We start from the raw sequence: 24,891 nt of genomic DNA, 5'->3' as shown, positions 1-24,891 counted from the left end.
TATTCCTAATCAATATCCACTTGTTTGATGATTAGGTTTTCTAGATGATGCTACTTGCACAAGATCGTAACCTCAATTTTCCCTCGCTGGAAACAGTAAATGGCAAGTATTTAGACCAATATTACCAAATCATTATACGAACCATTGATTTACATGCTTTTCATGGTTAGTTTGTTAACAAATGTTTCTCTTCAAAATTCTACCAGGCTTTAATATTATCTACCTATCTTCAAAGAAAGCTCTATAATTAAATCATTTATGATTTATTTCCTCTTTTCAATTTCTTGTTGTGAACCCAACATTAAGAAAATCTAATTGGTATACAAAATGTGAAAAGCCTGCATAAATTGCAACTAATGCCAAAATATTCACATTTAGGATTACCCAGGCTGAATGCTTGACATACTCTAGGAACATAGCACTGAATAAAGTCATTTAGATAATTCATATTTCCCATCCAAACCATTTGATTTAATGGTTCTATCTAGTCTTACTTGTCATAACTGCTGTTTTGGTTTCAATAACTAGTATCACATTTGAGAGTTAAATGTTTACAATCCTGTGTCAACTATTTAATAAAATTGAGAATGGAAATGGGGAATATGTCAAAGAGACAACAACCCGACCAAAGAGTAGACAACAGTTGAAGGCCACCAATGGATCTTCAATGTAGCGAGAAAATCCTGCAACTGGATGGAGGTGGTTCTCATTTGGCTACTAAATAAAATTGTGTACTAGTTCATTGAAAACGGACGTCACACTAAACTCCCTGCATGTTCATGACAAGAAAAAGCAACTGATCAGTCCTATTTGAATAATATCTACAGAGGTTTAATTACAGGTAGATTTTACATTTTGAAATCAATTTACATGTACAGCTTGTTCAGGTGTCATCATTTACATTTTTAGTTTTACATGAGTTTGACATAAGCAAGTTTGAGTTTCAAGGTCTGACATATTTTGAAACAGCTGTTGAAAAATTATGATTTAATCAACTTATTGTAAGGAAAAAATGTTTTAATTCAACATGTATCTGAACACAAATCTAGTAATCTTTTTAATATGATGTTAGTATGACAATTGCAATACTGCAGATATACATGTAAAATGCTAAGCTCTTTGCTGTAAGTTAATATGTTGGCAAAATGATGAATAAATACTGTCACAAAAGAAACCAATAGTTACTTTTAAGCCTTATAACTTTCACTTTTGTATGATGGCAATTTCAGTGTAAATTGAAAACAACAGCTTACTAGAAAATTGAAAACTTTTATGTTGGACAAACAAAAGACATCAAAGTTACAAGGGTTTGGCTAGATAGCTGAGACATCTTACAAATGAGAGTCAAGTTTCTGATTAATATAGCTCACATGATCAAACAATTTATGAATCTAAGCTTCAACAGAAAAAAACACCAAATTAACATTTTTACATCACAGTTTCTAATAACTCCAAACACATTTCTCAGTAGACTTACCACAGCCATTGTAAAAAAGAAAACACATTTTCATCTTATATGTTAACACTGACAATCTGTCAACAGGAATTAGGAAAAAACTTAAGTCACTGGAATCTTAACAAGTTTGGCATAATCACAATCATAAGTTCATAACTGAAAGTTAAACATAAGGACATCCTGCAACTAGAGGCTTCTAGGATCTGGAATCACACTGACTGTGCAAAATAGGATTATTAAGTTGATATTTAGGTTTCTTGTTAGTTGATGTAATAACAGTTACATGATAAACTAAAACTTTATGCAAAAAGCTTAACCTACCATAACCCAAAACTTTAACCTATCAGTTAACTACTACTTTGGGTAGAGCATTTATTTGGTAAATATGTGAGAGACTTTATATCATAATGAACATGTGTACCAAGTTTCAAGTTGGTGTGACCATAACTTCATTTCAAACTAACCTTAAACCAAAATGTTATTCTGACCAGTGAACCACAAAATCCAGGTCAAAATCCTTATTAGGCATATACAGTATAGAGTTCATATCCTAATGAACATGTGAACGAAGTTTCAAGTTGATGGGTTTGACATGACTATTGCATTGCAAACAACCTAAACCCAAAATTTATCCAATTACAGGACAGGCTGATGGACAAAAAAATATATACAAATGTCACTCTGATGCATAGAATAAGAAACAAACCCCATTACAATCTAAGGTAGAGGCAGATTTACAGAGTGGCAGGTGGCCCCCTTTTGTAGAAAAAATATGGTTGATTATATAGGAAATCACTGAGTAATAACTGGCCCTCTCTTAAAAAATCATTGCACCCCCTTTTCCCTCCTTTATAAAAATTTCTGGATCAGCCAAATGATAAATGGTATATATTTGTGTAAAGTTGAAGGACTGTGGATGTCATGTTTAGCTGTAGCGCACTTTATTGGATCTGTTGTCTCAATGATACCAGGAAAGAATGTGTTTTACCCAGTCACTGTAGGTAGGAACTTAAGTTGAGTGTTTTTAACCAATTTAACAGGGTTATAGAGTCTGCAGTGTCTGTTAATAACCACAAGCCCTTTAGCTGTGCTGTGATAAAATTAAGCATGGCTGCTGAAAGTTTGAATCAAACTTTGTTGGAGTACCCATAAGTAAAACTAAAACTTGATTCGTAAATACTTTAGAACTAACTGTATACCATCTAACACCATTTATTTGAAGGCATAATGTATTGTATGGAGTGGAGTGTTGGAGTGGAGTATTGGAGTGGAGTGTTGGAGTGAACTTTTGGAGTGAGATTTTGGAGTGAAATTTTTGGAGTGAGATTTTGGAGTGAAATTTTTGGAGTGAGATTTTGGAGTGAAATTTGATGAAAAATTTTGTAGTGAATAATTTAAAAACAAACTATACTGAAATAGAAATAAAAAAATGCATACAGTGAAGTATTCGAATAATAATGTGACTGACCAGTCACCTCATATCAACAGTCCTTTATAAACAATTTCAAATTCTCCTGATCTACTGATGCATAACTAAGAGTTATATAATTATTTAGTATTGTGATTTCCCAATCTCTTAAGAATCTGGCAGCATCCTCATTAGGAGAATTTTACATGCTCTTGTATTAGGTTTAGTCCCCATTTCCATTCTTTATTATATTATATTATTTTGTAAAATGAACAAAAAATCTTCACATTATCATGTTTAAAAGTATCATATTTATTGTTTTTGCACTGTTGTTTTTAGTTTTTTAAATGATTTACTAATTAATTGACTTGAGCTTCTGTTTAAATAAAAAAGAATGTTTAAATGTTTTCAACAATGATGAAAGTATTTTCATTTTCTGAATTTAATTTAGATGAAATTTGGATTTATGAAAAAATAAGTTATTAATTGGTATTACCTAGCTATCATTTCAGTATCAATAGAACACAATAATAAAAGATGAACTGCAATTACAGTGTTATTTCCTGGATTTACATTGAGAAAATATTGTTACACTTGGGGTGTGTGGTTAAACCTTCGTAGCAGGCTGAGCTATAAATATAAATATAAAACATAGGTAATATGGTAATTTTTAATACAGGCACTGGTATAGAATATAATATCATATATATATATGATAAATCTCCAATATGTGGATACATATTAACAAGAGAGATTGGTCAAATTTCAATATTTACAAAACTATTTAGTTGTAGTTATAAGGCATATAATAATTATGGTCTCAATAAAATATGTAAGTCTTGAGATTCATTACGTATGTTGGTTGAAAGAACCGCATTTAATAAAAGTTGAAAATAAATGAACCTTGTTGTCAAATCTATAAAAGATATTGTTGAAAATCTATATAGGAAAAAAGAAATAGATTTACAAACTTATAGTTTATTGAGGAATAATAATGAATCAAAACACGGACACATGTACCTTCTTCCAAAAGTTCATAAAATTAATCTAGAAATAATTAATGAGGCATTCCGAACTGGTCAAATAGTTGGAAACATAAACATTCCTTACCAACCAATCATCAATAAGTGTAACTCTCCCACGAGACGCATTGAAAGATTACTGGGTCTAATCTTAAAACCATTATTGAAGAGGCATAACTTTTACATTCAAGATACAAAAGACTTCATTAATAAAATAGAGTCACACGAGGTCACAAAAGAATGCATCCTTATTGCCTATGATGTAACGTCGATGTACACAACTATGAACATTGATAACTTAGAAGAAACAGTTATCAATTCTTTAGAATCAATTGACACACAAGAATATAGTTTCAGCAGATTTTACTATAATGTTCTTTAAACGGTTGCAGTATTTCTTTGCGTGTGAACTGGGTTATCACAGGTTTCAGGTAATAATATATTATGCAAATCATTCGCGGGTTGTACCAATATAGAAAATAATTTAAAAATATGTGATATTGAAAATTTTTACTTTATAAAAGAAAAAAGAAAATGAATATACAGATAAAAGAAATAACTGTGGGGTTACCAAAGGTTTCTGAACGCCTTTAATTATAAAATAATTCGAAAAAATAATCAGGAATAACCTTTATGTTTTGATTTATATAATTGATATTAATCAAAACATCGTGTTATTTCTGATTAATTTTTCGAATTACTTTATTAAGGTGTTGAGACCCTTTGGTGGCCCCATAGTTTAAGTGTCTTTAAAAGTACATAGTGAGCAGTGGTCGTTACATACAAACGTTCACCTAAATTGTCCCAGTCAATGGATGAATTTAATGTGTCAATCAATGGCCACAGCCACACTGTTTTGAATTTCATTCTATGAAATTGAGCCTTATTTAATAAAAAAAATAACTCTGAAATCAGGAAATGTTTTACTAAATTAAGGGTAAGTGACCATATTTTGGAAATCGAAAGGGGCAGATACAGAAATATAAAAAAAAGAGGAACGTTTATGTCAACATTGTTTTTTAAATAAAATAGACGATGAAGAACACTTTCTGTTTGTATGTAAAAAAAATGAAAAATTGAGACTTGAATTTTTACAGAAAGTTAAAAATACTTATTCTTATATAGATAATATGGAGAATTTTAATAAATTGATTTTATGTCTTTCGTGTCGGTTAATTATGCAGTATGCTGCTCCATTTGTTAAAAAAAGTCATGGTCACTGAGGAGGGTGGACTCGACAGCTGCATGATATGTACATACGTATATAATGTCTTATTAATTTGTTCTTCTTTGTTTTTTATGATGTACTGTTTTAGTAATTGTTAATTTGTATGTCATGCCTTCAACCCCATTGGGGTATAACTGTGCATTTGTTTGTTTAATAAAGTTAAATATATCTTTAGGTAAGGTGTTGAGTCAATGGGGGTTGGTTGAATTCAGTATCTGATAATAGGGTTAGAAAGGTTCATATGCCCTTGTCTCGGGCCCACAATCTAACAGACACTTCGTGAAAAGCCCTTTATATACTAAAGGTCCAACCAAAATCGTTGAGATTCCAAGGGCAATGATTGGTCCCACCGTTACGATTGGTCCACTCCAGTTTCAGAGGTCGTCTTTTATGCTTCTATACACAATTGGGTCAAAATTCATAATCGGGCCCACACCATAGCCCACTGGGCAGTTACAAAATATATCCCTTAGTTGAACGGCAATTACAAAATATGAGAAGGGGTTTGTGACAATGTTTTTTATCCAACTAAAGACTGGCACTCTTACATCTGGGGAAAAACAATGAGAACGAACTCTGTATTACCCTTAAAATCCCAAAATATGGCATAATAGCAATTCAATGTGCACTTTGTCACCACAAGTCAAATGACACTCCCACAAGGTGAGTTAATGAGAGGAGCATATTTCATATTTTTAAATGAACATGACCACATAATTATTCATGATTATCTGTGATAAAAATTTTAATCAATATTTAGCACTGTAATTTTTCTTTATTTATTTTTAATGAATACTTGTTAAAAATTCAACAAAACATTTAAACCCCTGACATTCTACTAATAATATACTATATACTCTAAAATTTCACCCAAAAAAAATCACTCCAAAATCTCACTCCAAAAATTTCACTCCAAAATCTCACTCCAAAATCTCACTCCAACACTCCACTCCAACACTCCACTCCATAAAATACATTATGCCTTATTTGAAAGACTTATGCCACAATCCTACATGCATATATCCTGATTAAAGAGATAAATAGTTCATGTCTGTTTACACCCATGTCTGTTGGTTTATCTGATTCCCTAATAGTATTTTAATGAACATTTGAAAAGATCAAAATTTACACTTCTATTATGTATAAACATAAGTTTTCATGGAAAAAAAAAGTGATTCTGAATTACCTTTCTAAAGATTTATATAATATTTTAGTTAAAAATATTACATTTGGATTAAGGAACCATTAAACATCAAAATTTAATAGTGAAATGAGCCACTTCAGCTATCATAGGTTCATAAAAGTACATCACATTTGGAATTTTCTCAAGAATTACGGTAACAGTTGATTTCAATGATATTTCAGGAAAACCACATACTTAGAGTAAAAGAGCAAAATTTCCATTTAAAATTTATACATGAACTTATAATAAAGGATAGATCTAAGAAAAAAATCTCCCCCTTTTTGACCCTCTTAGGAGTAATTAGATTAGAGTTTCATGTTGATTTTTCAGATACCACTTCTAACACCTCATTAAATGTTTGTAAATGAAGAATCTTTATTTTATCTCCCGTTTATTATCTTTCAAAACAAGCAGCATATTTTGAGAAGCATGTTTGTTATTGAGACATTATTACCTAACACAGACAATTTGAGCATAACAAAATAAACTGCTAAGTCAATAAAAATACTTTCTCTACACATAATGTTCTCACGATGATGAAATATTTAGTATGGTACAAGAGAACATTTATAAGAATGCGAAATCCATTTGCAAATGCTACATAAGAGGAAAGAAAGTGCTATTTACTGAATAATTGGTGTTTTTTTTTAAATATTAACAACAATTTCTATATTTTCTTGTAAATAATAAATGATAAACAATAAATGGAAGTGCAGGGATCTCCATGGCCTGTTTAACGATGGCGCCCCGCCATCGTTCAAATGTCTTGCGCCACCGTCAAATGACTCGCGCCATCGTTAAATTATCTTGCGCCATCGTTAAATTGTCTTCCGCCATCGTTCAAAACTTCATCGTTTTTTGTAGCCCGACGCCATTTTTTTTTTATCAATTATAATCAAATGCATGTAATTGCATAACACTTAGGCTTTTTATAATCCAATACAGTTCTAACGCCTGAGGGATATCCGGATTAAGATCGCTAATCACTTGTACCTGAGCTTGTACAGGTAGATCAACAAACCAGACTATAGGGGAATACTATCTGAGGATAGACGATCCATTTGTCGAATTAATCAACTAAGTTTCAGCAAATGATTATGATAATTTAGATTAAATAAATAAATTAATAATCCAGTTACAAATTAAAGAAAACAGTTTAACAAGTCGAACACGTGCTTTATTTTGACTTACGCAATCAACATCCCTCTTTTTTAAGCAGTACAAAATAAGACGCAAAACAGTAAATATTATTTCATCGCAAATAACTCGAGTACTGTTGTAACGATAATTTAGAATTATTTAAAAAACTTAAATATTTCCTGTAAACATGGTAAAGAAATATCGTATCGTAATTCCGAATTCATTTCGTATATTACAATCAAATTGATACATCCGCGTTTCCGGTTTCTGTTCAGACTCGAAAGATGCATGTTGCACAGCATCAATTTGCCAGATAAAGTCATTAAAAACCTTTTCATTTGTCAATGTTTGCTTTACAAATCTCTTTAACCTTTTACATAACCCGTACGAATCGTTTTGTTGTTACTGCAAATCAGCCATACCGTTAATGGGTTCTGAATTTGACAGTGTCATGGATGAAAAATAAGCTCCACATCATATGATTTTTAACCCCCATAACAATTACCAAAAATACAAGAAATCTACATGGGGACCTTCATGACAGCTTTTGGTCATTCTCGACTAAGGGGGGACAATGAAGACTTGGCATTTGAATGGTTAAAAACGGCAATCAATGAAAATATTGATACTTTTAATTTTATAATGAAAATTCAAATAAATATAATTTAAATAAGCCATGAATTAGCATGTTCACCATTCCTTGTATGGAGGGATAAAATACTTCCGATCGCGCTACACTGTACAGCGTAGACACGGTTTGTAATGGTGAAAGTTCCTCCATGGTTCAATTTTCATCCATGGAGATCCCTGGAAGTGGCCTATCTTAGTCACAGATCCTAACCTGTAGAATGTGTATACTTTTATAAGAATGCAAAACTATTTCGCAAAAGATACATAAGAAGAAAGAAGGTGCTATTTACTCAATATTTGGTGATGTTTTTTTTTAATGTTAGATACAGTTTCTATATTTTCTTTTAAATAATAAAAGATTTAATGATAGCAGGGTCATCTGGTATCACTTCATGCTAAGGTATATTGATGGTTCAAATTTGGTCTTGATAACTCCGATACAAATGGGGGGAGGGCATGTAAAGGAGGGCATGTAAAAAAATGTTGGAGATTTTTTTTTTTTTTTTTTTTTTTTTAAACAAACAATAAGGTCTTTCCTTGTGTAGGGGGAAATCAACTTTAAAATGGTCACTGTGATCCTGACCTGAAGACAGTGTAATCTTTTATATGCTATTTTGATTTTCAGAATAAGTAATTAAATTTGTCTTTTATACCCTGTTGAGTTACAAGAACAAAAAATCATTGTTATCAAAGACAAACTTTAAAGTATCAGATTCATTTACCTTTAGTTCTGGACCTTTAAAAAGTTTTCTATATTATTATTATACATTAAAATGATGAATCAGTGCAAAATGTTACACCTGAGTCATATATATACAAAACTGTATGTCCTTAATAAAGTATCAAGTAACTGATGTAATTGACAACCACATTTTTTATCATCTTTTATCATTTTTTTCGGATATTATTTTCAACATTATACCCAAACTGTCAAAAAGACGATTGTACAAAACTATATTCTTTCAAACACACAGACAAAAAATGAAATGTGATAAATTGTAATTAAATTTTCTCACCTGAATGACAACTCACAAGAAAAACTATCCACGCTGACATTTTAGCAGATAAATATTTTTTTTTAAGATCTAAATTCTTATAAATCTTTACCCATAATTTTATCTTGGTAGTTTCCACTTCAGTATGAAGATAATCCAAACATTATATCACAATTGAATTCTCTAAAAGTAAACACACGATCAATCAAATTATCATCAAGGTGCAACGCTCTGGTCCCACAAAACTTGTGCCATACATCAGAGTAACACTGGGATATATATCTCTAATCAGCTGCTGGCTTTTCACTTCAGATGTCATTCACATACATCTACGCTGCCTCAGTCAGTCATCTTCTGTAACACAAATACAAAATATTTTAATTTTCTTTCACAACATCAGTTACAGTTTGTTATTTAATTTATTCCAAAGTCGTGAAGAACACATGGGTTATTGTAACTTTTTTTGTTTGGAGTTAGTAAAATCAATACCTCACTTATAACTTTTCAATGCTGAGATTATGGAAATTGCTTTCTCACATGTGGTGCCATAGTATGCCAGAGACTTAGTCAAGTAGAAAGCAGGTGAACAATAGCCAGAACGCAATTAACTTCCAAAATCGTATAATCCACTGTTTTTATTTTTCCCCAATCATTTAGTTGTCTCCAACTTCCATGCACACATAAAACTTCAAAGATATTATTTTCTTAAATCAATATGCGAAAAAATACATCAACGGAAATATACACCTTAAAAAGGCAATAACCTGGAATATTTCAAATCCTCAGTGCATTATTTCTGAAAAGTTAATTGAATATGATTATTAATTTTTTTTTTCTTCAATCCTCTACCTGCATCAAGCATGCAATCTGTCATTAAAAATTACATTATACAATTCAGAAAGGAAAAGGGAAAATTGATTTCTAATTATATTTGTGACATAATGTAATTTTAATTGAGAATCAAACTGTTCCTTGTATTTGGAAATATTATTGTAACACTGTAACAGTTGGAATTAATGTCTTTTTTCTAAATTTAAATGAACATAAAAAAACACATTTGAAAAATGAGAGAATCATATTTTTATTTCAATCAAACACAAAGCTATTTGATCTAAAAATATTGTAGATAATCTTTGATTTTATTTTTTTTACTTCACTTACTAAAATCAATATATATTTTTTATTGTAACAGTTATTTTCAAGGCTTTAAGATATCAGGCAGGGACTTTTCATCTTGTCCCATAGGCTAGTGTGAGCAATCATTGAGTTCTTTTTAACAAACTGTGTAAGCTCTTCCTGCTTTAAAAAAAGAGTGCATTGAATTTTGGTGATCCTATAAAATTCAAGTTTTATTGTGTTTGTTATCCTCTATTATGGTTCCATCTTCGCTAGGTGGAGGGGAGGGGATTGTGGTTACAAGGAAGTAATTATTTACATAGGCGACAATGGTAGCCTTATTTGGTCCTGCCTTTTCACTATCAAAGATCCATTAAAAAAAAGTTCTAATTCTGAATTATCAAAACCTTTGGGTGTAATTGCAATGGTCAAACACATATGGTGCCGCAGCTTTTTTGATAGAAAAATGGCATTTTTTAAGGGTACTCAACGGTTCCGGAATTTTCGAAATAGTATGAATGAAGAACACCCCTTGCTTAATTTGGCTCAGAAAATCTTGCTAGTCTTAGAGAGTTTTCTCTAAATTTCTCGCTATTTCTACACCAATGGCCAACACACATTTCTCACTATTTCAATTTAAATTTCTAATTACCAAGGCAGCAGAAAATAAATTTACTTCTACCTATTATCTTGGATGTAAAATCTAGGTGGCGCCAGCGATCTATATTTACTTCCTTTTAACCTTGTAACCCTTGGCTAGCAAAAATTTTATGGTTCCTAGTCCCATGATAACAAGGTTCCAACTAGATTGTCGACCATTCAATGAATGTCTCTTAAACAATGTACATCCTAGGCCAAGTCTGAACTTTTCTTACCCTACTTTAATTTTATTTTTTTTAATTGGCCAGTCAATTTTTCATCATAAAATCTTACCTTAAAGTAAGCTGTGGTCCTATATGGAATTAAAAGTTCTCTTATATTTTAAAACACTTAGATTGATCATTCATTCCTGATGAACTTAATGGAAAGATACTCTTTAGTAGCATGATAAAAATTAATAAATGTTTCAGTAAAATTATCTCGCTGGCACAAAAATGGATATAGTAGAACTAAATGACATAAATTTGCATCCTATATGAGCAGATAATATAGATCATGCTATAATGGCACATAACTTTTTAGAAATTATAAAACTTGATTGAACATTAATGTTCTATAATGAGGAAATTAATTTCAATTGTCTGAACCATGCATTTGTTTACATTGCCTTCAGAAAAAAATGGAGAAAATTGTCATGCAGTATTTAAATAGTTATGGGAATTTGTCTGAAGACTGGCAATTGTTATTGTAATTGACTATCTCAAATTATAAATTGCAAAAAAAAATTCGGTCACAGTAAACAAGTTGAAATTTATGTTTCAATTAATCAAGTTGAAATTTATGTTTCAATTTATCAAGTTTTCATAAATGTTTGATTTTCTATTTTTCTATCTTTTATAGATCATTATGAGAAGGATCTGGTGAAAATAATATCTAGTAAAAATACTATAGAAGTTCCCAAACCTGAAACCAACTAGAGAGAGAAAATGTAACACAAATAAGAAATATTTTTAAAGCCTATTTTTTAAGGATTAAGTGATGCAGCAAACCATCAAGATTAATTGTTCCAAACATTATCATATCAAAATTAACTGGACACTTAATAAAGGGGTCCCCAAATACACATCTGGTTATTTGAAAAGAAAACTCCCAATTTTATTTGTATATTATAAGAATTGTATCTCATTGACTTCCTAATACTAAAACAATCTTTAGTAATTATCAGCCAGAAAACTTCAATATTACTCACTTTCATTATTTCCTGAAATATACCTCCTGAACAATAAAACTAGTGATGCTGAAAATTAAACTTGACTGGTATCTAATGGTTATATAAACTATATTTCTAAAATATCATCCAGAAACCATTATTTTTAAAGACTTTGCCTTCATTTTTAAATTAACAGAACTTTGAACAGCAGAAGCCACTCAATATGAAAACTTGGTTTTGAAGGAATTATTATTGAAGTAACAAAAGTTTACTCTCCAGAACTTGTACAGATGATCACAGACAGGATAAAAAAATATGACAATATGCTAGGAAATGTATGAAACATAACCTCCGTCAATACTAAGAGCATAGATGTAATACCCTCAAGGTAATACCCATCTATGCTATGAGTTAAGATCCAAGAAACCTTAGTTTCTAAAATTAACCTTGAGAACAGGTCTTTGTGCATTAAAAAAATATGATGACCAAGCAATAAAACTGCAAATTCCAGATCTCAAATGTCTTTGAGGATTGAGGAGGAGAACATTGTTATTCCTAGATGTGATCTGTAAACAAATTTAATATTATTTATAGAAATATTAGCCTACACTTAGTCAAGTCATAAATCATATGTATCAACCGGGATGATTTAGTGGCCTGGATGTTATTTGTCAAATAACAATGGCTGTCAGATAAAATCAAACTAAGTCTTCACACTTTATTTAACCTTACCTAAAGAAAACTTCCATAAAGTATCACAGGCATTGTTCAATTTGCTTTCAATTCTCCCATTTCTTTTTCAAAATTATAGATTTTTCAATAAAAATGTAATTATGTTGACATCTTGCATGTGACAAATGTAATGAACTTTACATATAGTTAATGCAAAATTAATTCTATATAGTCAATTTGTAACCCATTATTGTAAGGGATTTGTCAAAAAATGCATGCAGTCTACTTCAACCTATTATGTGTGAATTCCTTCTGCCATGATTGGCTGAAAATAAGGGATACAGGGTTAAAATGAGCAAATGTGTTAAACAGTATCAAAATACGCCTTTTTTTATGCATGGGGTGTCATAAAATGGATCATTTGGTATCCAAACTATTACATAAATGGATGGATAAGTAGCATTGAAAGTCCAGTTGTAAATATTTCATGCATGTCAGGATAAGAGCATTTTGATGTGATATGATTATGAACCCTACTAGTTTTTATATTGTTAGTACACTAGGTTTAGGAGTCCACAGGAAGAACAGCTTGAAATATGTAACATTGATTGGACAATTAATAGCAATGTATTTAAATTGAATGGAAAAGAAGCAATTTATCAAAGGGAATATTTATATTATTTCACAGTATAAAGCTGAATTTCATTTACTTCAATAAAGATAAATGATTTCTTTCAGTTTTATATAAGAGTATGAAATTTTTAACTCATAGTGTTAAAACTGAATTGAGAATAAAGGGGCATCATTCATCTTTACTTGATTAAAGTATAATTCAATTTATTAAACTGAATGAAATTCTTATTCGATTAAGTTTGGGTAAAAAAACTATATTTTTACCTTTCAAACAATGAGAAATGATCATAAATCATAACAAATTGCCAAATAATATGGAAAAATAAACAGAAAATATGTCCATTATTTTACAAAGAAACATCTTGTTGTAACATCTGCTTAATGATGAAGTTATCTCCCCTGTTAAGCCAATTTTCATTCAAAAAACTTCTGAAGCATACATAGTGACATTAATGTAGCATGAGAGTCACACATGCCAAATTGTACACAATGTGCAGATGCTACACAACATCCTAAAAATGTAACATGCTACTGGAACAGTTACAATAAATGTCACAACATGACATCAATCTAACGTTTTTTTGTTGTATAGCATTTAATTGACAATACTGACAATAGTCAAGAACCCTTTCTTCAAAAGTACTTGTTTTAAAAAGAGTTATTTTACTTGAAAGCAAGACTATGCTCTGTATAGACTTTTGTGTAAAAAGTTAATCACAAAATGCTAAACTCCAAGGAAAATTCAAAACACATAATCCTAAATCAAATGGCAAAACCAAAAGCTCAAACACCTCAAACAAACGAACAACAACTGTCACACTACCAACCTGACATAGGCACCCTCCAATGAAGAAAATGGTCGACCAAATTTGGTCTTATAGCTAGCTAAACCTCTCACTTGTATGATAGTTGTATAAAAAAAAAATCCATTATGTTGACAATGATGTATTTTATAACAGTTTTAAGGAAACAAACAGAAAATAATATTTTCGACCCTTTGAATGCATGGTTTAAGCTTTGATCACACAAACTTTCTTTGAACCAAATCTTGTGATAAAAATTGAAATATACTGGACTTTAGCCAACCTAGAAAATCATCATAGACATATCATTTCCACATTCTTGTACATTGACATAGATGTACAAAATAACCTTCTTTTTTCTTCAATAGAAACAATATATTTATTGAAGTGCAATATTGCAAGAGAATGCATCTCTTGTTATAACATAAGATAATTTGAATGCACTTTAAATCACCCATTTATCACACCTGCCGTTCAAAGTACTGTAATTATAAGGTATTTCCCATGTAACGTCTTCTATTGAGTATATGGTTGGATAATTACAGAAATAACTGTGTAGTGTAAACTGTATACCCCTTATGTGGTCAATTTAATGAAGATCTTAATATCGAATTTTATACAAGAATTTATACCTACATCAGAAAGATACTGTTTATGTAACAATTATGTTGTCAAAAACATTTGTACAGCAGACAAAAAACTTAAAATTTGAAATAAACAACTGAGAAAAGTAGCAATACATGTGACCTACAGATGTTAACGTCCTTTTCCTTCTGTCTTTGAATAGTTAGTGGTTGTCTAATATGTAATCATACCTCATCTCCTTTTTTGTAGATGTAAATTAGACTAAAAACACATCATTTAAGGCTACAGTGTCCATAAATTCTCATCTTTTTTTTTTTTAAGTTTCAGTATTTCTCATGCTCTATCTATTCAAAACGACTGATGGTTACTTGCAGAACTTAAAACATGTATATTTATGTTCAAATACCAGTACAGTTATTAAATATTTCAATGATAAGTGTTTCTGAAGTGTGGTATATGATGTCAAAGAAAACTTAAATCATTCATCACTCAGGACACAATTGTAAAAATGATAATTTAGTATTTTATAAATACTGGGTTAAAATGCCTTAACTTGCTGGGAAAATATTTACCTCCCTATAAACTGCACATTTGTTGAAAAAAAAATCAAGGGTACATAATGTTTTCATAAATAGACAATTTTATCACCTGTATGTAGCTTATTACAATTCATAGTAAGATACATTATCAAAATCCCAAAAATAGTTTTAGAGAAATTGACCTTGAGCTTTGCATTGGCGGATCCAGGGGGATTCGGGGGGGTTGGAACCCCCCCCTTTTTTGGCTGATCAATGCATTTGAATAGGGACATTTAGTTCGACCCAACCCCCCTTGTCCTAGGTGTGGAACCCCCCAACCCCCCTTTTTTAAAATGGCTGGATCTGCCCCTGCTTTGAGCTAAAAATCAAAATGCATTTCACCTTTTCATACATTTTCCATCTGTATAATAAAGTTTTATTCCAAGAAAAAAATCCATTTAGGTTACCACCCCAAAAAAACATGTTCAACATTATATTTTTGATTTTTTAGTTACTGTGACCTTGACCTTTGACACCAAATAGAAAAGACTTTTTCTTATCCTCTATATCTTCCATCTGTAGAAGTTTCATTCCAATGAAGCAACTCATATTATCATTCAAAAACCATTTTCAAATGTCCAGATATTGCATAATTTATATAATTCTTGTAATTTTGAAACTGAATAACCCATTTTCTTTTCAAAGTACATGAATTCAACATTAAATTCTAAAAATCACAGATATTTTGAAATATGGCTAATTTGGTCCAAAATTATTCTTTTCCACTTTTGCTCTTCTCATAATTGTTGAAATCTTGTTGTATTTGATATTCAGATTTGTTTTCTGAAGATGATACAATAACCAAACAATAGTATTTGTGATTCTTTCCTAAATATCAATAATTACTATAAATTAACAAAGAATGAATCAGCTGGACAACTGACCAGAAGTCTGGTTCCTACCCTCTAATCATCTCCCCCTGAAATAAACACATTCTCACAAGGGAATCATCAAATAGTCTTACAAAGACATTCTGGTCAAATTTCATTACAATCCATTGAGCAGTCATGCAGTAATGTCAAAATGTTAACCCTGGTCATTTTGATTTACTGATTAAATTCTTCTCCAATAACAATCAATGATCAAATTTGACTGTATAGAACATTAATATAAGGAAAATGATGTTTTACAATCGATAAATTTGACTAAATAAATATTAATTCTCTTTCCATCCTTTCCCAGACAATACATATGTAAACATAGATGAGAGCTAATATTTCTTCATTAGTTTACATTGTGTCAAAATGTCAAAACCAAATATTATTAATTCACAAATATATTTTTGTTATCCATAAATATAATTAAGTAAGCTTTTTCGTGTAAAACTGCACAGAGCACCTGTTGTTAATTAAGGGTACTTGAAAAGGGAAGATTCTATGGCTTGTATTAATTATGGGACAAGATAAAATGATGTAGTTAGTCAGAAATATAAACTGGATATAGCATTAGTAACAGCAGCTTAATTTCACTGATTGCCTCTGACTCTATAGGCCCACAACAGTCTAAGAGCTTACAATAGTCAACCGATTAGAGAATATCTATCAGAAAACCCAATTAACTGCTGCAATATTCTAGAAAAAAGGTATCGCATATTATTACAAAAACTCTATAAGCCTATAACACATCAGTCAACTTATTAGAGAATATAATCAAGTAATTACCTCAGACTCTACAAGCCTACAATAGTCAACCATTAGAGAAATATCATTCAACAATTCCTTCAGACTCTACAAGCCTACAATAGTCAATCATTAGAGAATATAATCAAGTAATTACCTCAGACTCTACAAGCTTACAATAGTCAACTGATTAGAGAATATCATCCAGAAATTGCCTCAGACTCTACAGGCCTATAATACATGTAGTCAGCTGATTCGAAAATATCATCTAGAAATTACCTCAAACTCTACATGCCTACAATAGTCAACTGATTAGGGAATATCATCCAGAAATTGCCTCAGACTCTACAAGCCTACAACAGTCAACTGATTCGAAAATGTCATCTAGAAATTGCCTCAGACTCTACAAGCCTACAACAGTCAACTGATTAGAGAATATCATCCAGAAATTACCTCAGACTCTACAAGCCTACAATAGTCAACCATTAGAGAATATCATCAAGTAATTACCTCTGACTCTACAAGCCTACAATAGTCAACCATTAGAGAAATATCATCCAGAAATTACCTCTGACTCTACAAGCCTACAATAGTCAACCATTAGAGAAATATCATCCAGAAATTACCTCTGACTCTACAAGCCTACAATAGTCAACCATTAGAGAAATATCATCCAGAAATTGCCTCTGACTCTACAAGCCTACAATAGTCAACCATTAGAGAAATATCATCTAGAAATTACCTAAGACTCTACATGCTTACAATAGTCAACCATTAGAGAATATCATCCAACAATTCCTTCAGACTCTACAGGCCTATAACAGTCAACTGATTAGGGAATATCATCCAACAATTCCTTCAGACTCTACAAGCTTACAATAGTCAACTGATTAGGGAATATCATCCAACAATTCCTTCAGACTCTACAAGCCTACAATAGTCAACCAGTAGAGAAATATCATCCAGAAATTGCCTCTGACTCTACAGGCCTATAACAGTCAACTGATAAGGGAATATCATCCAACAATTCCTTCAGACTCTACTAGCTTTCAATAGTCAACTGATTAGGGAATATCATCCAATAATTCCTTCAGACTCTACAAGCCTACAATAGTCAACCAGAAGAGAAATATCATCCAGAAATTGCCTCTGACTCTACAGGCCTATAACAGTCAACTGATTAGGGAATATCATCCAACAATTCCTTCAGACTCTACAAGCTTACAATAGTCAACTGATTAGAGAATATCATCCAGAAATTGCTTCAGACTCTACATGCCTACAACAGTCAACTTATTAGAAAAATGTCATCCAGAAATTGCCTCAGACTCTACAGGCCTATAACAGTCAACTGATTAGAAAATATCATCCAAAAATTACCTCAGACTCTACAAGCATGTAACAGTCAACCTATTAGAGAATACATGTATCATACAGAAATTGACTCAGACTCTACAATAGATATAAAAAGATATCATACAGAAATTGACTTAGACTCTACAGGCCTATAACAGTCAACTGATTAGAAAATATCATCCAAAAATTGCCTCAGACTCTACAAGCATGTAACAGTCAACCTATTAGAGAATACACTGTATCATACAGAAATTGACTCAGACTCTACAATAGATATAAAAAGATATCATACAGAAATTGACTCAGACTCTACAATAGATATAAAAAGATATCATACAGAAATTGACTCAGACTCTACAATAGATGTAAAAAGATATCATACAGAAATTGACTCTGACTCTACAATAGATATAAGATATCATCCAGAATTTGACTCAGACTCTACAATAGATATAAGAAGATATCATACAGAAATTGACTCAGACTCTACAATAGATATAAGAAGATTATCATCAAGAAATTGACTCAGACTCTACAATAGATATAAAGAAGATATCATACAGAAATTGACTCAGACTTTACAATAGATATAAGAAGATGTCATACAGAAATTGACTCAGACTCTACAATAGATATAAGAAGATGTGGTATGAGTGCCAATGAGACAACTATTCTTCCAAGTCACAATTTGCAAAAGTAACCATAAAAGGTCAAAGTATGGTCTTCAATGCTTCAACAGTCAACAGATTAGAGAATATCATCAAGAAATTACTTCAGACTCTAAATGCCTACAACAGTCAACAGATTAGAGAATATTATCCAGAAATTGCTTCAGACTCTACAAGCCTACAACAGTCAACCATTAGAGAAATATCATCCAGAAATTGCCTCTGACTCTACAAGCCTACAATAGTCAACCATTAGAGAAATATCATCTAGAAATTACCTAAGACTCTACATGCTTACAATAGTCAACCATTAGAGAATATCATCCAACAATTCCTTCAGACTCTACAGGCCTATAACAGTCAACTGATTAGGGAATATCATCCAACAATTCCTTCAGACTCTACAAGCTTACAATAGTCAACTGATTAGGGAATATCATCCAACAATTCCTTCAGACTCTACAAGCCTACAATAGTCAACCAGTAGAGAAATATCATCCAGAAATTGCCTCTGACTCTACAGGCCTATAACAGTCAACTGATAAGGGAATATCATCCAACAATTCCTTCAGACTCTACTAGCTTTCAATAGTCAACTGATTAGGGAATATCATCCAATAATTCCTTCAGACTCTACAAGCCTACAATAGTCAACCAGAAGAGAAATATCATCCAGAAATTGCCTCTGACTCTACAGGCCTATAACAGTCAACTGATTAGGGAATATCATCCAACAATTCCTTCAGACTCTACAAGCTTACAATAGTCAACTGATTAGAGAATATCATCCAGAAATTGCTTCAGACTCTACATGCCTACAACAGTCAACTTATTAGAAAAATGTCATCCAGAAATTGCCTCAGACTCTACAGGCCTATAACAGTCAACTGATTAGAAAATATCATCCAAAAATTACCTCAGACTCTACAAGCATGTAACAGTCAACCTATTAGAGAATACATGTATCATACAGAAATTGACTCAGACTCTACAATAGATATAAAAAGATATCATACAGAAATTGACTTAGACTCTACAGGCCTATAACAGTCAACTGATTAGAAAATATCATCCAAAAATTGCCTCAGACTCTACAAGCATGTAACAGTCAACCTATTAGAGAATACACTGTATCATACAGAAATTGACTCAGACTCTACAATAGATATAAAAAGATATCATACAGAAATTGACTCAGACTCTACAATAGATATAAAAAGATATCATACAGAAATTGACTCAGACTCTACAATAGATATAAAAAGATATCATACAGAAATTGACTCTGACTCTACAATAGATATAAGATATCATCCAGAATTTGACTCAGACTCTACAATAGATATAAGAAGATATCATACAGAAATTGACTCAGACTCTACAATAGATATAAGAAGATTATCATCAAGAAATTGACTCAGACTCTACAATAGATATAAAGAAGATATCATACAGAAATTGACTCAGACTTTACAATAGATATAAGAAGATGTCATACAGAAATTGACTCAGACTCTACAATAGATATAAGAAGATGTGGTATGAGTGCCAATGAGACAACTATTCTTCCAAGTCACAATTTGCAAAAGTAACCATAAAAGGTCAAAGTATGGTCTTCAATGCTTCAACAGTCAACAGATTAGAGAATATCATCAAGAAATTACTTCAGACTCTAAATGCCTACAACAGTCAACAGATTAGAGAATATTATCCAGAAATTGCTTCAGACTCTACAAGCCTACAACAGTCAACTGATTAGGGAATATCATTTAGAAATTGTCTCAGACTCTACAAGCCTACAATAGTCAAGAAATTAGAGAATATCATCCAGAAATTGCGTCAGACTGTACATGCCGTAACAACAGCAGACCAATTAGAGAATTTTATCCAGAAATTACCTCAGACTCTACATGCCTTAACAACAGCCAACTGATTAGAGAATATTATCCAGAAATTGCTTTAGACTCTACAAGCCTACATTAAACTGATCGGAGAATACCATTCTGAAATGCCAATAGATACTGCAATATCCTAGAATATAGTAATACATAGTATTACTTTTATTCACTTCTTATTCAATAACCATACTGCAAAAAGTTTCATCTATAAAAGACTCAATAGTAACGCTCGAAATAAAGAATTTAAAATTCCAAATAAAAAACAAAGTGAAAAGCGTTGACCATCCAAAAATCTGACTGATTTTCTATACACAGCTCATGAGCTTAGATTACATTTCCTGGTTAAATTAAAAAATGTTCTCTCCTAATTTTTTTGTAACTTACATCTTTATAGATAAACATGCCCTTTTCAGGATTTAATTTGCCCCACTGGACATGTGAAATTGTCAATAACAGGGATATTGCATGTTATTCATAATTTGCACATTACTTTTCGAAGATCTTTGAATTTTTAGTATTCCGGTCTACCAACAACATCTAAGATTATTACTCTAAGGACTACATTTTAAAACTAAGGAATTATACAATGATGTACCAAAATATTGGATAGTACTTGACAGAACACTAAGCAAGTTTAGGACTTGTTTAGGTTAGGTTATAGATATGATTTACAATAATCATAAGGATGTAATGAAAGGTACTTTAAGAGTCGAAATATTACAACTCTAATTGTTAGAGTTCCCGAAGTGCAGAGAACAAAACTCAGGTAGAATCAAAACAATTTTAAATAATTCAAACAAAAACTTAAAGCCCATCAAAGTTCTTCTTTGACCTAGGAAACTTCGTCACAGTTTTTGCTGAAATTTTGATTGTGACAACTGTCAAAAAAAAAATCTTTGATCTAAAACTTTCAAAGACTTTGATAGCCTATTTATCTTTAAACTATGATGGACAGGAAGTAGCCAATGGTAGCATAGATTGAGAATGAAGCAATTTTTGATTACAAAACAAAATCACATAGTAAAACTGGTGCGAAAAGTATGCTTGATACCAAAGGTTATGAAAATCAAATACATTAAACATTTACAGTTAGGAGTTACACTGTTGGGTCAACTGAATTATTGTCCACTAATTTCAGCTAAGATGAAAACGCAGCAAGCAGCACCATGGATGTGATACCAGTTCAAATACCACTGAAAGGCTGGGAAAATAATGTAAGGATTTCAAATCTGATTTGAGTGTTCTCTAGACTAGGTCTTAATCCCTTAACAGTTTAAATTATTCCAATTGTCTTTTTATTCTTTTATCTTATAAATTAATATACTCCCATAATATCAGTACTTAAGACACCTTATATAATATAAAGTGCTAATTCATCTTTGTCAGTTTAAAGTTCAAGTTTACTTAAACTAATTCCGTTTGAAATGGATAAAAATAAAGAAATTTCTTTGATGAAGAATGAAGCAACAGATTTTAATTCGTCATTCCTACTAAGCCCTTCTTTTCATTTTAATTAATAGTTCTAAAAAATATAATTAATTCATTATAATCAAATCTCAAATTTAACGTAATCAGATATGATAGATTTCAATAGTACCTTTCAAAACTAAATTGATTACTTCTGAATCTAACCACTTTTTTTAAATACACAATTTAATGAAAATAATTGCCCCTCACCTTATGGCTAGTTTGTGTATTGTCAAGACATCAAAGTAAGTTTCTCCTTTTGACAAAATATCCACTATATCAATAAATCTTAAACGTGAATCTGTGTATTCAATTATTTCTTTTTAAAACCAATTTGAAGATCATTCATTTCAATTTCATTCGTATAAATCCCAAACTTGTGTCTGGTAATATGTTGATACTAGTTCTACTACGATGGGAAAAATACTGTTGAAGCAATGTCCATAAAAAATGCTAATAACAGGGTAGACTGAGAGCATGACAAATAACATACTAAATTTTGTACCTGGTCGTACCTGTAAAGTAAGCTCATCATTTACCTAAGTGTCACTATCATGATTACATAGGCAATGTTTATAGCACCAAAATTAGACCATAATTTTCTATTTACATCTGTGCAGGTGCACTTCACAAAAAACTAATTTAAAACCCAACAATTTACATGGTCCAGCATTAAAAGTAATTGTAAAAAAATAATAGATATTAATTTAGATGAGAGTGTCAGATACATGTAGTGATGAAATGTATCATAGGGATACTTATTGCGAACCCTATCTTAGTTTTCCATAGATTCACCTGCAAGTTACCTGTCCATTTAAACTTTTGTAAGTCCTATTGTCCCATCTAACAAATACAACAGGTATTGTTCTCTGTGTAGTTTATTCACTGGGACCTTTAAATTTCTTCTAGGAGAAATATATCACTCATTGATTAATTTACCTGACCAAAAAATTATCTTCTTTTTTATTGAAATACTTCTAATAACTCACATAAACTGTATGCAATATTGTATTTATTCAATATTATCATTAATATATTTTCAATCTGTTCAATATAAAATCTGGTTTAATACTAAAAAGTTTATTTCAGACACATTTTTTAGTATTTTCCAATGAATTTACATGTTTTTGTTGTTGTTCATTTATAGACTTATGTTTATGAAGACCTTAATTTAAAAATAATAATATTCAATTTTTTATTTATCAAACACACAAAAATATCGAATATTTGATCAGAAATCAACTTTTAATTTTTGAATCAGTATTACAAATGTAATATTGAACACATTAAAAACGAGTTACTCCAGGTATCGAATAAATACAACACCACATGCAGTTTTGTGAGTCCTTACTTAGTATTGGTACAGGTATTTTTTCTTCATTGACAGTTCAATTTTTTACTCAGGTAGATTAATCAATGAGTGATATATTTCTCCTAGAAGAAATTTAAAGGTCTGAGTGAATAAACTACACAGAGAACAATACCTGTTGTATTTGTTAGATGGGACAATAGAACTGCCAAAAGTTTAAATGGACAGGTAACTTGCAGGTGAATCTATGGAAAACTACGATAGGGTTCGCAATAATTAGAAAAATTTACAAAAGTTTTATTGTGTGTCAACAAATTGGTATCAGATTTGAACAGGATATTGTGTTTTAACTGAACTCATTCTTTTATAAAATTCGCTGTTGGCCCCTTAAACAAGAACAAGACACAGGGTAGATGTTTTTTTTCTAATACAAATAAAAAATCTCATACATGTAGCTGCTTAAATAATAAAAAATCTCATACATGTAACTGCTTAAATAATAAAAAAATCTCATACATGTAACTGCTTAAATAATAAAAAATATCATACATGTAACTGCTTACATGATTCAATCGATTGTTGGTATTTAACAATTTTCAGCACTATTGGCTTTATGGTTGTGGCGACGGCTATGTGGCCAATGTATATTGGTGGAGGAACCCTGTCTGAGAGTCCCTAGAGGGTACCTTCAGCAGGAAAACTGGCAATCCAAGCCATTTATGATCAGTGTTGAATTCACCCAGACGCAGATTTAGGGGGATCCCAGGGGTCCTAGGCCCTCTTTTAGTGGGAAAAATTTTGTTGGAATATTTAGGGATTTATTGAAGCATGACTGGAGCAACCCCCCTCATAAACAGTGAGTGGGCTGCCACCTGTGAAAATTTCTAGATCCGCCACCATCATCTGCCACAGGCAGAGTTTGAACTTTCAGTTTTAGGGCAATAGTTGACAGAGGTGGGTGGACCCAATTCAATTTCTTCAGGGTCATTTAGGATCCTTTTCATTTCAATCTCTCTAGTATGGTGTATCAAGAATGATGTAAAATTTTTATAGTTTTTTTTTTTCTTCTTAAAAAACACAGGCACTTGTCTCAGAATTTTTTTCCCCTATATACCTTAATATAAATAATATAATTGTTATATTAAGGTATATAGGAGAAAAAAAATTCTAAGACAAGTGCCCGTGTTAAAAAATCAAAAAGGAAAATAAATTTTGCTTTTCTATAAAATATAACCATATTAAAATGAAGTTAAATTGTAGACAACTATTGAATATTTGACATCAAATGCAATTATAACAACAAAATGTAAAGCTT

The 24,891-nt window shown here is 31.2% G+C and overlaps 1 protein-coding gene across 17 annotated transcripts in view; it reads right to left on the bottom strand.

Moving 5' to 3' along the window:
• The window catches only part of LOC139525523 (inactive tyrosine-protein kinase transmembrane receptor ROR1-like), a 170,093-nt gene that overhangs the window by 112,490 nt on the left and 32,712 nt on the right, over positions 1-24,891 (bottom strand). For 8 of the 17 annotated variants that reach the window (XM_071320948.1, XM_071320922.1, XM_071321004.1 and 5 more), the window contains one exon: positions 9,084-9,416. In XM_071320948.1, the coding sequence (XP_071177049.1) occupies positions 9,084-9,123 (40 nt within the window). In that variant the 5' untranslated portion in view covers positions 9,124-9,416. Of the gene's footprint in view, positions 1-9,083; positions 9,417-9,551; positions 9,756-22,477; positions 22,720-24,891 lie in introns of those variants that run through there. The other 9 variants (XM_071321012.1, XM_071321029.1, XM_071321049.1 and 6 more) reach the window with 5 other exon arrangements.

This window comes from Mytilus edulis, chromosome 1, assembly GCF_963676685.1.
Source record: "Mytilus edulis chromosome 1, xbMytEdul2.2, whole genome shotgun sequence".
NCBI classification, from domain to species: domain Eukaryota; kingdom Metazoa; phylum Mollusca; class Bivalvia; order Mytilida; family Mytilidae; genus Mytilus; species Mytilus edulis.
Note: the sequence above shows the minus strand (reverse complement) of the source record. Positions and strands in the feature narration are given on the sequence as shown.